The sequence below is a fragment of the Grammomys surdaster genome, unplaced genomic scaffold (assembly GCF_004785775.1).
Source record: "Grammomys surdaster isolate TR1022 unplaced genomic scaffold, NIH_TR_1.0 126198, whole genome shotgun sequence".
NCBI classification, from domain to species: Eukaryota; Metazoa; Chordata; class Mammalia; order Rodentia; family Muridae; genus Grammomys; species Grammomys surdaster.
Window position 1 is genome coordinate 6,802,974 of NW_021621003.1, and position 16,145 is coordinate 6,819,118.

At 40.7% G+C, this 16,145-nt stretch overlaps 1 protein-coding gene across 2 annotated transcripts in view; it reads left to right on the plus strand.

Moving 5' to 3' along the window:
- The window catches only part of Vcl (vinculin), a 97,487-nt gene that overhangs the window by 67,564 nt on the left and 13,778 nt on the right, over window positions 1-16,145 (plus strand). For both annotated transcript variants that reach the window (XM_028758557.1, XM_028758558.1), the window contains exons 10-14: window positions 318-493; window positions 5,856-6,046; window positions 7,599-7,798; window positions 8,759-8,887; window positions 12,409-12,558. In XM_028758557.1, the coding sequence (XP_028614390.1) occupies window positions 318-493; window positions 5,856-6,046; window positions 7,599-7,798; window positions 8,759-8,887; window positions 12,409-12,558 (846 nt within the window). The remainder of the gene's footprint in view (window positions 1-317; window positions 494-5,855; window positions 6,047-7,598; window positions 7,799-8,758; window positions 8,888-12,408; window positions 12,559-16,145) is intronic.

Consider the following 16,145-nt stretch of genomic DNA (forward strand, 5'->3'; position numbering starts at 1 on the left):
ACTATTAAGCTAAAACCCCAGCCTGGGAACTTTATTTTAATGGAAATCAACATGGCTAGAAGTATAGCTCAGTGGTAAGAGTGTATGGCTAGGTTTGATCCTTAGTATTTGGGGTGCTGGAGGAATATGACATGATGGTACCTAGGGAAGAAAAGAGTGACTTGATCTTACCTGAGCTAATAACCTTCATAAAATGATTAGAATAGCACTCTAAAAACCAAATGCCAGTATGCAGTGTGACTACTTTAGAGACATTTCTGATGGATAAGTTTAAGTGTGGTTCCTGGGTAGATTACATTGTCTATTTTGGTGTATAGAATTGGCTGGCAGATCCAAATGGTGGACCTGAAGGAGAAGAACAGATTCGAGGGGCTTTGGCTGAAGCTCGGAAGATTGCAGAATTATGTGATGATCCCAAGGAGAGGGATGACATCCTCCGCTCCCTTGGAGAGATAGCTGCTCTGACCTCTAAATTAGGAGACTTGCGAAGACAGTACGTATCTGACATCTTAGTTTCATGCTAGTGTCTATTCATTTCACGCCCCACTCCCTCTCCCTCTCTTATTTTACTCTAGGAGCATGGGGAGTTAACTCCCCATAGGTTAGGTGTATGCATATCTAATCCCCAGCATGCACAGCTTTGGACCTTACCTCAGACATAATGCATATTAAACGCATAGGCTACATAGGTTTGTGACATGGCTAGGTCAGATGTTGCCTCTGTAATATCTGATGTACAGATGTTGTACAATGTACAGTAATGTGATTGAATTTTACTGATTTGTTGCTGATCAAATGGTTTTAAATGAATATATTTAGCCTTCTGAGAACTCATGTTTAAGCTCTATTTTTATCATTTTTAAGGTATAATTTTTCTTGTTATATTCTGTTTGTTACAAGTCTGTCCTCGACACAAAGAAAATGATTTTTTAGTTAGCTGTGAAAAGACTCCTGTGTGTGTGTGTGAGTGAGACAGGAATTGTAAGAAGGCACTTTCTCCCTTCCCAGCAGTGTTATTTCTTAAGTAGCAATTACATAAAGGATTCTTAAATTACATTTCCTGGATGATTGTTCCTATAATAACATCCTTGCCACAGCTTCCTCTCCTGAAGGCTTTCATCACACCTACCTTGATTATGTAGAAAAGAGTTATTCCTTTGTTCTGACAAATGTATTGCTCTCTTTAAAATAACAGCAACAACAGCCCCATGGGCTAGGGATACAGCTTAATCGGTAGAGTTCTTGTGTAGGGGCTGAGTTTGGTTACCAGCATTTCATAAAACAAGACGTGGTGGAAGATATCTATAATCCCAGAAATTGGGAGGTAGAGAGAAGATCAGAAATTCAAGTTCTCCTGTGGTTCCATCATGAATTTGATGTAAGACCATAAATTCAAATTTTATTTGAAGAAATCTAGCCAAACCAAAACAAACCAAAGCAGCACCATTTCCTAAAACATTCTACAGTAGGATGTGAGGAGGGTGGTCTGGCCGTCTGGCCGGCCCATCTGGTGTCTAAGGTTGGTGCCCTTGTCTTCCTTCACTGCTCCATGTGTATCTCTCCAGAATGATTACTTTGTCCAGGAGGACGGCCTTCTGAGAGCTAGAGGAGGACTGATCTTGGTCAGGGGAGTAGTAGAGTGGCTGGATTCCTCTTGCCAGACCCTCTCAACCTGTCCTCACCAAAGTTCCAGAGGTAATGATGGGAAAGAAGTGGCTCTTTTCTACCCCAGTCCTGCAGCACTGTTTTCCAAGGATAACCAAAGTCACACATCTGGGAATATTCCATTTTTTCCACTTAACTTAGATGTTCTATTTCTGTTCTTCTGTGAGAAAAATGCCTATTTTTATCCTCCCAAAGTAAGAGATTCATTAGAATCCTGACAACGAGGGCATTGCTGGCTAAGAAAGCAGAAAGGCAGAGGCTGTGAATTCCTAGGACCTAACACAGTGTATTACATAGATACTCAGAATGTTTTTTAGATGACCAAGAGATAACTACTGGTAATGGTGATAACAGTAGACCTTCATGTGTGGTCTTGAATGCCCTCATCATGCTTATCTTTGTAACATAAACAGACGTACACAAATACCCAGAAGCAGCCCTAGTCATGTGAAAACCGTGGTAAACATGGTGTATCTAACTTTGTAAGAGGGAGGCTAGAGATATTTAAAATAATAAGGAAAATTTTAAAATGAGTCATTTTACCAGATGTTTAATTTTTTTTTCTCTCCCTCCTGAGATAAAGTTTCTCTGTGTAGCCCTGGTTGTCCTGGAACCCTCTGCAGACCAGGGTGACCTCAAACTCAGAGATCGGCTGCCTCTGCCTCCCAAGTGCTAGGATTAAAGACATGTGCCACCACTACCCAGCATTGTATTTTCATCTTTATAGATAAGCCAGATGAAGGTACTTTTCTGTGACTGAGTGATCTCAAGGTATAAATTTGACCGCATTCTTTGTATTTTCTTTTTTCTTTCTTAAATTGTTACTTACTTTATGTTGTATGGGTGTTTGGGCATCACATGCATTCTGGTGCTTACAGAGGTCAGAAGAAGGCATAGAATCCCCTGGAATTGGGTTACAGACAGTTGTGAGCCACCATGTGGATGCTGGGAATTGATCTTGAGCCCTCTGAAAGAGCAGTCAGTGCTCGTAACTGCTGAGCCATCTCAGCCCCATCTTTTCCTTTTCTTAAATGGTCAGAGTCACATTTTTGGAGTTAGTTCTTTTGGGACAGTTTCTGTTCTTGAGACTAATATGGTTTTGTTTTTGTTGTTGTTGTTTCTGTTTTTTTAATTTTCTATTTTTTATTTCTGTGTCAATACACTTGTTCAGGTTCTTAGGCTGCAAGGAATTAGATCAAGTACAAAGTAAAGGGTTATTGAAAATACATAGAGGCAACTAATGGAAGGCCAGCCTGAACTGTGGCCAAGTCACTAGAAGTCACTAGACACTATCATGTCCTTTCGGTGTCTTAGCTGACAAATGGGTCCTGTATGTCTGTTCACTCCTTTTGTTTACTTTGCTCGAGGGTGCTTCCTTTGGTTTGACCTACCAGGCTTCAGATCTAACATGATTTTCCAGTCCTGGATCCTCTGCTGGTTGACTGAAAATTGTTCTGAAGTATGTATGGACCAAAGATTATCTGCAAATTTTGTTTAAAATGTGGACCATTACCTTATCCTAGACATAATTTATCAGGGTCTCTTTTTTTTTCTTTTCTTTTTTTTTATTGGATGTTTTATTCACATTTCATATATTGTCCCCTTACCCCATCCCCCACCCACCCAGGAACCCCCTATCCCCTCATTCCTCCTCCTTCTTCTCTGCAGATGTAACCCCTACCTACCTCCCCACTCCCATCTCCCCACCCTCAAATTCCCATGCCCTGGGGCATCCAGCCTTCATGAGGTCAAGGACCTCTTCTCCCACCTATGCCCAGCAGGGCCCTCCGCTCTTACATATTCAGCTGAAGCCATGGATCCCTCCCTAAGTGCTCCCAAGCTGGTGGTTTAGACCCTGGGAGCTGTCTGTGGTTGGTTGGTATTGTTGCTCTCCTCATGGGGCCACAAACCCTTTCAGCTCCAATGGTCTTCACTCTTAACTCCTTCATTGGGAACCCCATGATCAGTTCAATGGCTAGTTGTGAGCATCTGCCTCTGAATATGTCAGACTCTTGCAGACGTCTGAGGAGACATCTATATCAGGCTCTTGTCAGCATGCACTTCCTGACTTTCACATCAGCATCTACCTTTGGTGACTGCACATGGGATGGATGCTCAGGTGGAATAGACTTCAGACAGCCCCTCCTTCAGTTTCTGTCCCTCACTTTGTTTCCATATTTGCTCCCTTTAGTATTTTGTTGCTCCTTCTAAGAAGGACTGAATCACCCCCACTTGGTCTTCCTTCTTCATGAGCTTCATGTGGCCTGTGAGTTGCATCTTGGGCATTTCAAGGTTCTGGGCTAATATCCAATAATCAGTGAGTGAATACCATGTGTGTTATTTTGTGATTGGCTTACTTCACTCAGGGTGATAATTTCTAGTTCCATCCATTTACCTAGGAACCTCTCGAATTCATTGTTTTTAATAGCTGAGTAATACTCCATTGTGTAAATATACCACATTTTTTGAATCCATTCCTCAGTTGAAGGACATCTGGGTTCTTTCCAGATCCTGACTATTATAAATAAGGCTGCTATGAACATAGTTGAGCATGTGTCCTTGTTATATGTTCGAGCATCTTCTGGGTATATGCCTAGGAGTGGTATAGCTGGATCCTCAGGTAATGCTATGTCCAATTTTCTGAGGAACCACCACACTGATTTCCAAAGTGGTTGCACCATCTTGCAGTCCCACCAACAATGGAGGAGTGTTCCTCTTTCTCCACACCCTCGCCAGCATCTACTATCACCTGAGTTTTTAATCTTAGCCATTCTGACTGGTGTGAGATGGAATCTCAGGGTTGTTTTGATTTGCAGTTCCCTGACGACTAAGGATACTGAACATTTCTTTAGGTGCTTCTCAGCATTTCGAGTTTCCTCCGTTGAAAATTCTTCGTTAAGCTCTATACCCCATTTTTTAATAGGGTTATTTGGTTGTCTGGAGTCTAATTTCTTGGGTTCTTTGTATATATTGGATATTAGCCCTCTATCAGATGAAGGATTGGTAGAGATCTTTTTCCAATTTGTTGGTTGTCATTTTGTCCTATTGACAGTGTCCTTTGCCTTACAGAAACTTTGCAATTTTATGAAGTCCCATTTGTCAATTCTTGATCCTAGAGCATATGCCATTGGTGTTCTGTTCAGGAACTTTTCCCCTGTGCCCAAGTATTCGAGGCTCTTCCCCACCTTCTCTTCTATTAGTTTCAGTGTATCTGGTTTTATATGGAGGTCCTTTATCCACTTAGACTCTTTTGATGATGGATTTAACTATCTGAATCTAAAAATAAAGTCCCAGGTACCTTTTATTCACACGGTACTTTAAGAAACACTAGAATCTAATTAAGTGTAATTTGTGACTGCAGGTGTGTTGTTTTTTAACAGAAAACCACCCAGTTCAATCAGTTATGGCAGAGAATGGGGTTATATGGTACTTCCATATGGTGATATAGGTGGTAGTTTAAAAGTAAGCATGCTAAGCTGGGTGGTGGCACACACCTTTAATTTCAGCTCTTGGGAGGCAGAGACAGGTAGGACTCTGTGAGTTGGCGGCCAGCTTGGTTTACAGAGCAAGTTCCAGGACAGCCAGGGCTACACAGAGAAACCCTGTCTCAATCAAAACCAAATAGAAAAGTGAGCTTTCTAAACTAAGAGGGCTGGATTTGAACCCTGACTCCATTGAATTAAATAATGGGATCTTATTCACCTTTGCGCATCGGTTTCGTGTTTTGGTTAGTACTGTTCTTTACCTCATAGGGTTGATGTGAGGATTAAGTGATGAAAAGGGAGAGCTTGTAGCATACCTGGAAAAATTAGGACTCAAATATAGCATCATTACTAGTTGTGTTATTACTGATACTGCTTCCACTACTAACATGGCTGTCTAGGCACACCTAGTTCCACAGGGCATTTGTGAGTTTACAAATGGCAGGGTGAGAGTGCAGGCAATCTAGCGGTGAGTAAGCTCAGCTAACGTAACTTGGTATAACTGTAAAGACTGACTCAAGCTAGGAGAAAATAATGTGAATTTAGACTGTTTTCATATTTATGGGCTAAATAAAACATTCATTTCAAATCAATTTGGTAATCAGCAATTTTCAGTCTCATTAACATGTTATTAACAACTAAATTATCTCAACGTAAATCTTGTCTACAATGTAAATTATAGCTGGATGGTCATCTTTACTTTTTTAGGGGGAAAGGAGACTCCCCAGAGGCTCGAGCCTTGGCTAAACAAGTGGCAACGGCACTACAGAACCTGCAGACCAAAACCAACAGGGCTGTGGCTAACAGCAGACCTGCCAAGGCAGCTGTCCATCTCGAGGGCAAGATTGAACAGGCGCAGCGATGGATTGACAATCCTACAGTAGATGACCGTGGAGTTGGTAAGGCCTGGTCTCAGTGCAGATGTTCAGGTCACTGCCACAGTTACTTAATGATTGGTGACAAGGTGCTGAAAGGGTTCTCAGCCACCAGGAAGTCACTTTTCAGTATGGTTCCATTTCCAGATGTGGCCTGTAAGATCTCTATGATTTAATTGAGAAGTATTAATGAGTAAATAACTTTGCTATGGATAAACAGAAAGAGCTTTATAATTGAAGCTTTGAAGTAATTATTATCAATCCTATATATATTTTCATTCTGTAGTATTTCTGTTTTTATAGTCCTTACCAAGTACCCAATTAAGCATATATATATATTTGAAAATGACAGTAAAAGGTATATAATGTCCTCACAGCATCCTGTAAAAGTTTAAATATTTTTGATGTTGTTGTTTTGTTTGTTTGTTTGTTTTTTTGAGACATGGTCTCTGTGTAGCTCTGGGTATCCTAGAACTCACTATCTAGGCCAGGCTAGCTTTGAACTTAGAGAGATCCATCTGTCTCTGCCTCCTGAGTACTAGGATTAAAGGTGCACGCCACAATGCCTAGCTGAAAGTTGAAGATTGTATAACCTAAAAGTTTGATTTTAAGAAAAATGTACATAATTTGTTTTATGATTGCCTAGCACATTTGCTAAGGCTGAAAGATAATACTCTCCTTTCCTACGTTCATTCCATAAGATGAGTGTTTAAATTAGTGATGTCTGGTGTCAGTGAAGGGCTAGAGAACTCGGCAGATGCATAACTGGGTATAGGAATGAAATGACATAAACACTGAATCTCGTGTTCTATGCATAGTGCAGTTAAAATCTTCATACCTATTGGGTCTACAGTTTGGTTTTTAGGAGCGTTTTTTTTTTCTATTAATTCATTTCTAAGTTACTATCAGAATGTATGTAAACAATATGAATATTCGATAATAATTAGCAAGCAGTCAGATAGTTATGGTTAATGTAATAAAATGTAACTGGCTAGAGAGATGGCTCAGCGGTTAAGAGCACTGGGCTTCTGCTCTTCCTGAGGATCCAGGTTCAATGTGCAGCACCTACATGGCAGCTCACAGCTGTCTATGACTCCAGTTCCAGGGGATCTGACATCCTCACACAGATATACATGCAGGCAAAATACTAATGTACATAAAATAAAAATAAAGATAATAAAATAAAGTAAATATATAACCTACATTTTTAGGTTATATTTTTGTTTTTGTTGCTTTTATAGTGCTAGGCAAGTAGTTTGCCATTATCCTACACTTCCCGTCCCTAGACCATGCTTTAAAAAGGTATCTAGTAAATGGGTACTGCTCATTGCAAAGATTAGGAGTCAAGGAATACAAGTTAGGCTTGGGTGTAGGTCAGTATTAGATTTATGTGAGGCTCTGGGTCCAATCCCAGATGCATAGTGTGTTCTCTTTAAACTTTTCTGTATTTCCAACCAGTTATATTTCGTCAGGGAACCCCGTACCCCTATTAACTGCTATCTAAAATCACCTGGAATGGCAACACTGTTGTCTCCCTGGGTCTGTGTAAACTTCAGTGTTTTTCTTTTTGGTTTAGGTCAGGCTGCCATCCGTGGACTTGTGGCTGAAGGGCATCGGCTGGCCAATGTCATGATGGGACCTTATCGCCAAGATCTTCTTGCCAAGTGTGACCGAGTAGACCAGCTAACAGCTCAGCTGGCTGACCTGGCTGCCCGAGGGGAGGGGGAGAGTCCTCAGGCAAGAGCACTTGCATCTCAGCTTCAGGACTCCTTAAAGGTAGACCTTCCTTGGTATGCTTTCTGATGTCTTAGTGTTGAGAAACAACAGACAGAAGAGACTTTTGTGTGGTGTGTGTGCAAGCATGCCGAGGTCAGAGGATAACTCAGGTGTCAGGCACCATCAACCCTTATGTTTTGAGACAAGGCATCTCATTGTTCTGGGACTTGCAGAGTAGGGTAGGCTCGGCAGCCAGTGAGCCCCAGGGATCTGCCTGTCAGCACCTCTCCAGTGCCAGCATTGTTAATGGGAGTTTTGGAGCTCACATACAGGTTCTCATGTGGCAAGGCAAGCACTTTACTGACTGAGCTACCCCTCCTTGGCCTGAGGCTTGAGATTCTTGGGTTTAGGGAAAATTAAAATGAGACAAGTATAATAGAAAATCAGAGTTTATTAGGAGAAAGCCAAGTGGCAACAATTACTGTTTTTCTAACTCACATTTAATTAAGAGTCTGTCATGATTATGCAGATATCAGTTTACTCTTATTCAGTCAATGTCTATGTAGATAGGGTATCTCACTCTGTAGCCCAGGCTGGCCTTGAACTCTTGTCAATCTTCATGGCACAACTTTCTGATTTCAGCAATTATACACATGTATCTGGAGGTTATTGAGCTTCTCTATAAATGTTATTCCCATTTTTTATTTCTTTTAAGATAATGAACTATAGAAATTTGGTAATGAGCTTTCTAAGTAATTAATACAGTCATCACCAGGCCTGGCCTGAGAACTCTGTTTCACCTCACAGCCTGCTCTGTGCTCAGCCCTGAGGTTCTGTTGTTTCATAGAGTCCATCGAGAAAGGAGTCAGATCTGTGCTTTGTACACATTTGATGTTCAAGAAATGGTTATGAAGTAAATGAATGAAAGAATGAATGAATGGGTCAGTGGAGTAGGGTATGATAGCAGGTGTCCCTTGTGGATATTGCTATAAATTTATATTTGTAAACAATATTTTTTAGGATCTTAAAGCCCAGATGCAGGAAGCTATGACTCAAGAGGTGTCTGATGTGTTCAGTGATACTACAACTCCCATCAAGCTGTTGGCAGTGGCGGCCACTGCTCCTCCTGATGCGCCCAATAGGGAAGAGGTAGGTATCTGAAGTATAGAGGGTACGTGTGGACAAAAGATAAAGTGCAAAAGAGGAGAGTGTTCTAGTTCACCAAGTGTGTTGCCTGTGTCTGTCTTTAAGTGAATGTTGTCGTCTGTGTGGCCCTTAGATTACAGCAAGTGGAGCTGCTTTTCAATACATGTCAAGAAGCATGACATGGAAGTGTCTTTGGTGTTTGTTCAAAAAACTGGCCTCTCAGTGCTTTTCTTGGTTGTTGTTCTCATGGGAAGGCATCACTGCAGTCAGGAAGAAATGAGGGGTCAGGGTTACTCCAGCCACAGCTTTCTGAACCACACTGTAGACTCAACATAACTCAGGACAATTCTTTAAACTCATTTGATGTAATAATTCTGTGTAAACTCTTCTGGTGACCTCCCCTTGTCCCCCTTGTGAAGCCAGAATCATTACAGTGAATAGCAGGCCAGTGATGTGCTGGTAAGCTAACTCTTCAGGATAGAACCCAAAAGGCATGATTTGTAAATAAATGTTGCTTGGATTTTTATTATGTAGGTACTCTCAATGTGTTGTATTGGTTTTTTTTTGTTTTTTTTTGTTGTTGTTGTTTTGTTTTTTTGAGACAAGGTCTTATTTATGTATCCCAGGCTGGCCTTGAACTTGTCTTACTCCTTCCGTCTCCATCTCCCAAATATTAAGATTATAGATGTGTACCACTATATCAAGCTACTATAGCTCTTTTAATGTAAAGCTGTTGAAAGCAAAACTGCAAAGAGATGGGACGTAAACAAGTGGCTTTACTTCTGAAGTCTGGCCCCTGTCTACCTTCTCGACCTCACAATGACACTATTCACCCTCTTCATGTTCCCCTATTCACATTGATTTTAAATACCTGTGGTGTTCCTTGAATGTGTGTACGTTCTACTCTCAAGCCCTTGACACTTGCTTTTCTTTCCACAAATTATATTTATTCACTCTCTTCACCTTTCTATTGAAATCTCACTCTTGTGTGACTATGCATAAAAACCCCCACTCCTCATCCCTGAGAGTTCTTAATATCCATATCCTACTTTTCTTCTTAGAAGTTGTTGATGTTTGATGGGCTGGGGCTATAGCTCACTTTGTCGAGTACTTGCTTATCGTGCACAAAGACTCCAGCCCTGCAAAACCTGGTGACTGGGAATCCCAGCGCTCAGGAGGTAGGGACAGAAGGATTAGAAATTCAAGGTCATTCTTGACTACATAGCTAGCCTAAGCTATGTGAGATCTTGTTTCAAACAGAACAACACACACACACACACAGCACACACACACAGCATTGTCTCTTTGTTGGTATGTCTGGCTCATATTATCATGAAAGTTCCATGTGGGCAGGGCTTTGCTTTGTCAGTAATTGAGGCCCAGTTCCCTAAGTAGTGTCAGTCACGATAGATGCTGAATGGAACTCTTGGAGAGAACTTCGCAGTGTCTTGATGTCTAGGCTCTGTCACACAACATCTGAAAGAACCTAGGACAAGAAGTGTGGGCTTTTGTAGCCTTTAATTAGTAGCAGAGGAGAAAAGTTTGGAGGGCTACCCAGGGTGTAAAATTTTGGGTAAATGTTGTGTTCTTGCTTCTTAGTGACTCTCCGTTCTCTTTCTGGCAGAGGTTAGGAGGTGGTTGAGTTCAGAGTCTCCTTACACTAGAGTGATTTGCTACTTTTTCGTCCCAGACTTCTGAATTTCAGCTCTCTGCTTGTCCTGTCCATTTAGAATCTAGATTCTAGGTGCTTTATAGGTTCCTAAGCATATGATGAGGTTCTCTTTGAAATTGTTTGTTTCCAATGTCTTTTCCTAGCCCTTTACATCAACAGATAACTGAGGCATAGTAACTTTACATCACAAATCATTTTGAATCCTGTCATATCGCTAGTTTAAAATCCTATTCTTGTTCTCTACTCCCTAAATGGTTGCTTAGCTCTGCTGTCTTTGAATCATTCATTAAATCACTAATTGGGGAAGAGGAAAAGTTCATCCAACCCTGATCTTCTCCTGATCCTATCAGTGGGCATCAGGATAAAGCTTTGTGATATGGCTTTTTTGTAATGTTTGTTGTCATGTACCCCAGGCTAACTTTGGAGTCTGAGGATAGCCTTGAGCTCCTGATCAGACTCAGGGCTGGACTAATAGATTGTGCCATAACAGCTGGCTTGTAGGATTTGGTGATCAGATCCAGGACTTCATGCTTTTTCTTTGCTTTCTAAATGGGTTAAGTGCCTCTCCTTTTACACCCATAAGATTGCTGTGTACCTCTGCTATTTCACATACTGACACCCTTATTACAAATACCTGTTTCTGGGTTTCCCAGAAAGGGAATCTCTTTAGATGCTATTCATATTCTCTATTTTTGTCTTTCTTTCATTTCTTTTTCTGTCCTTTTCCTTCATTTTTGTTTTTAATCAAGACATAGTTTCTCTGGGTAACAGCCCTGGCTTTTCTAGAACTCACTTTGTAGACTAGGCTGACCTCAAACTCAGAGATCTGCCTGCTTCTGTCTCCCAAGTGCTGGGATTAATGGCATGTGTCAACACTGCCTAGCTAGGAAGCTGAGTCAAAACAAAAGGTCAGGATGGATCAAGGGACCTCAGATGGTGGATGTAGAACATTGGAACAAGAATGGAGCTTGCTGTCGAACTACAAAACCTGAGTCAGAGTTGGATACAAGTAAGGAAGTGGTACTCTCAAATATCATCAATAGGATTTAAAAAAAACAAAAAGGAAGTATTCTGCCAAGCTCCTGGCAGGCTTTGTATGTAGCATAAACCTGATCCAGTGCTGTCTGATATAGCTTGTTTTTCCAGGTATCAATCCTAATGTCACTCAAACAAATAGAAACCTTTTTGTCATTTTAAGTTAGTTTTTTTGTTTTGTTTTGTTTGTTTGTTTGTTTTGCTAATGTACAGTTTCTCATATCCATAAGGGAAGGAAAAGTTAACTTTTTAAATGATTCGGAGAACCAACTAAAAAGTTAAGTAGATGGTTTTGCATTTAGAACTAATAAACTCACCCATTTTTGCATTCTATGTTCTGTCTTGTATGAGTATGAGCTATCGTTTTTTCTCCATTGAGGTCAAGGGCAGAGTTTTTACAACATTAATGGTAATGGGATACATGAGAGGAGGCTGAAGCCAGGTAAGGACTCTGGATACTTGGGAATTGTAATGCACCCACTTGTCTGTCCTCTGCAAAGTAAGACTGCCTTTGGGGAATGAAATTATTTAGTCTTCACATTTGGTGAACTTGTTGCAAAGTATATAGTCCCGTGTGTGTTCTAGGTAAGTAGGTTTAAATGAAGATTCGGGGATGTGCCTCTTTGTGCATGTATATGATGCTCAAAGCTGAACCTCTGAGGAAATACATAAAGGTCAAGATTTGCCATTTGACTACTGTCTTATTAATAAGATCTTTGAGTAGTTGCAGAATCAGATTAAAAAGACCTTTCCTCAGGTTTCTCAATGTATTATATGAAAATACATTTTCTTGATGTCTTTATTTTTTTTTCTCAAGGTATTTGACGAGAGGGCAGCCAACTTTGAGAACCATTCAGGAAGGCTTGGAGCCACAGCGGAGAAGGCAGCTGCTGTTGGTACTGCCAATAAATCCACAGTGGAAGGCATTCAGGCATCTGTGAAGACAGCCCGAGAACTCACTCCCCAGGTTAACTTTTGCTCACTCTTCTTTTCAGTATCATGGTACAGTATTCAGGAAATGAAATCAATTATAGATGCTTTTTTAAGATCACATATAAAAAGGAAAGAAAGAAAGAGAGAAAGAAAGAAAGAAAGAAAGAAAGAAAGAAAGAAAGAAAGGAAGGAAGGAAGAAAGGAAGAAAGAAAGAGAGAGTAGGCCGAGGGATGGGATGTAGGACAGCTCTAGGATGTAGGACTGCTGAGCTCTTAAAGGCTCTTCCAGAGGACTGCACTTTGTTTCCCAGAACCCATGGCATATGGCTCACATGTGTCTGTAATTCTGTCTCCAGGGGATCTGATGCCTCTGATCTTCATGGGCACCTGCACTCATGTGCACATACCCAGATACAACACACATAGCCACACATAATTACAAATAATAAAAATAAATCTTAAAAAAATGCATGTGGAGCTTGGGAAGTAGCTCAGCAGAGAAAGCACTTGCCACATAATTATGTGGACTTGAGCTGAATCCCCAGAATTCATGTGAAAGCCAGTCATAGTAGGATATGTCTGTCATATGTGCTCCTCAGGGGAAATGGTAGGCAGAGACAGGAGAATCCCTGGGATTCTCAGGCCAGCGAGGCTAGCATATGGAGTCATGAACAAAAAAGAGTTCCTTGTCTCCAGCAAGTTGAATGCAAGGACCAACACTAAGGTTGTCCTTTGACCTCCACACACATTTGTGGCACACATGTACCCACTCACACATACAAATGCTTGTATGTGCACCCACATCATATATACACACACACACACACTCCACACACACATACACACACTCCACACACACATACACACACTCCGCACACACAAACTCAAGCATGTGTGCATGGATATTTATATATTCATTGGGTCAAACTTGGTGGCACACACGAACTCAAGCACGTATGCATGGATATTTATATATTCATTGGGTCAAACTTGGTGACTGCTAAGATTTTAGAGGAGTTTGAACTTTATACCTTTTTGCATTGTTTGAATTTTTAAATAATGGTCAGTATTATTTCAAAAGCAAAAGACAAGTGGTAAAGCAGCCTTCTTCCTTATCACACATGTTTAGTTAAGAAAATATTTGGATAATATTAAGAGAAAGTTTATTTAGTTTCTGTCTTTCCACAGCATCTCTTTGAGGAGATTGAAAAAAAAAATAGCTGTTTCCATTGCTTATTTCTTCCTTCTATCTAGCTGCATAACTGAGGTATCTAATTTTGGAACCAAAGTATAGCCAGGAAGTTGGGGAACAAAAAACTAGCAATGAGAGAAAACAAATTGGAAAGAAAGCTCTGATAAATCAGCCACCCTCCCCTCCCCACCCCAACCCCTCTTTTTTGAGGCAGGCTTTTGATTTGTAGCCCAAGCTGGACTAAAACTATCTAGTGCTAGGACTATAGGTGTACAAGACCACACCTAGCTAGCTTTCTTTTTTTTTTTTTTTTTTTTTTTTTTGGTTTTTCGAGACAGGGTTTCTCTGTGTAGTCCTGGCTGTCCTGGAACTCACTCTGTAGACCAGGCTGGCCTCAAACTCAGAAATCTGCCTGTCTCTGCCTCCCAAGTGCTGGGATTAAAGGCGTGCACCACCACTGCCCCGCTCCTAGCTAGCTTTCTTAGAAAGATTAGCTCAGCATTTACTGTAATGTTTTACAGGCTTACCTTCCCTTTCTGTTAATACAGAGAAATCATATTGGGAGTTGTGCTGGGCTGTATAAGTCTGTGATTCTAGCTTTTGTTGAACTTCTCTGGGGAGGGGAGGAAAATGGTCTATGTGTGTGCCCATGTTGCCTGTTTCTGTTTTCCTTCCCTTTCTCCTTCCCATTATGAGGAATGGAACCCAGGGCAGGATGGATACGTACAGGGCAGATACCTCCCACCACCACAGAGCTACATGCCCCAGCCCTTGTAGAAAAGTCACACTCATTTAATTAAAAAAAAAAGTGTTTTAAAAACTGGATCTTGTTATGAAGCCCAGGCTGGCCTTGAACTCACAGCAGTTCCTCAAATGATGGGATGGAGGCTTGTACCTAATGCTAGCTTGCTTTATCCAGCCTTTTCAGAAAATTTCATAAAGTATGAAGTTTTTTTTTTTCTGTTTTCACCATCTATTAGCATAACATGCATGCAAACACATATGCAGAGCCCTCTGGCTGAGGGGCACAGAAGAGAACATAACTTAATAGTTCAGCGTCAGTTTAAGGTTGTAAAAGCTGATTACTTGGAAAATCCAAAGCAAGTAAATAGTATTTATTACATTGTTCAAAGATTCTTTTTTTCTATTAAAGAGATTTTTTTAAAAACAATATTTATTTATTTATTTATTTATTTATTTATTTATTTATTTAATGTATATGAGTACACTGTAGCTGCCTTCAGACACACCAGAAGAGGGCATTGAATCCTATTACAGATGGTTATGAGCTGCCATGTGGTTGCTGGAAATTGAACTCAGGACCTCTGGAAGAACAGTCAGTGCTCTTAATCGCTGAGCCATCTCTCAGTGAGATTAAAAACAAAAAAAACAAAAAAACTCAACAAAACAAAACAAAACAAAACAAAACAAAAGACCAAACCAGAAAAACAAACAATTAGCATCAGCAGCAACAGCAACAAACCCCCAGAAAGGCAGAAGGTTGTGGGCTACAGCCATTCGAAGCACAGGAAGTCTCCTGCTTTTCTGAATTATTCAGAAAACCCAACTTTTATTTTTTTCTGCCTCTATTTAAGATGTTTTCTTTAACACTTTGGGCTTTCTCCCCAATATTTTGATTTTGCTTTTTTTCTAAAGCATCTCCCCTTCCCATGTGGCTGGTTGTCTGCCATGTGTCTGACCTTTATGCCAGCTTAAATGGCTTTTGTCTTCTTTGTCCAGCTCCTCCAGGCAGGCTTGCCTGCGCTGTGGTTTTTCTTTTAAACTATATTACAGGTGTCCATGTGCTTCCAAAAACAAAAAACAATGCAGATAATGAGACTTAAAACTCCAGTGTTGGAAAGAATGAGGACTTCAGACACAGATTTGGACTCAAATGTTTCCTAGCTTTCTCATTCACTGAAGCTTATTCCTTCACAATGCACTGTTTTGAGGAATAAATACACACACACATGCATGCACTGTGCACTACCAGGCACTTAGTACTTCTTCCCCAAACACCAACACTGCGTGCCTGGGACCCTCTTGGGCATCTTGAGTTTTGCAGCTTGGAAGTGAAGGTGTCAGCTGCTCAGCCTCCCATGGGGCTGTGGTAAAGATTCAGTGTGTAATGGATGTGAGAGCAGTTTGTTAACTGAACAGGAATTTAGTTCATATTATTCTAAAAGAATTTTGAGTAATTGGTTAATTGTGAACATGTGTTTTAATCACTGTTATTCATTAATCAAATTTGAAGAGTGTTTTGTCGCTCTCAAATATTCTATTTTATAGACAGGGTTTTACTATGAAGCCTCGATGGCCTGGACCTCACTGTGTAGGATGAATTGGTCTTGAATTCAGAGTTCTGCCTGTCTGTCTCCCCAGTGCTAGGATTAAAAGCATGTCCCCCTCACCTCTTTTTTTCCTCCCTC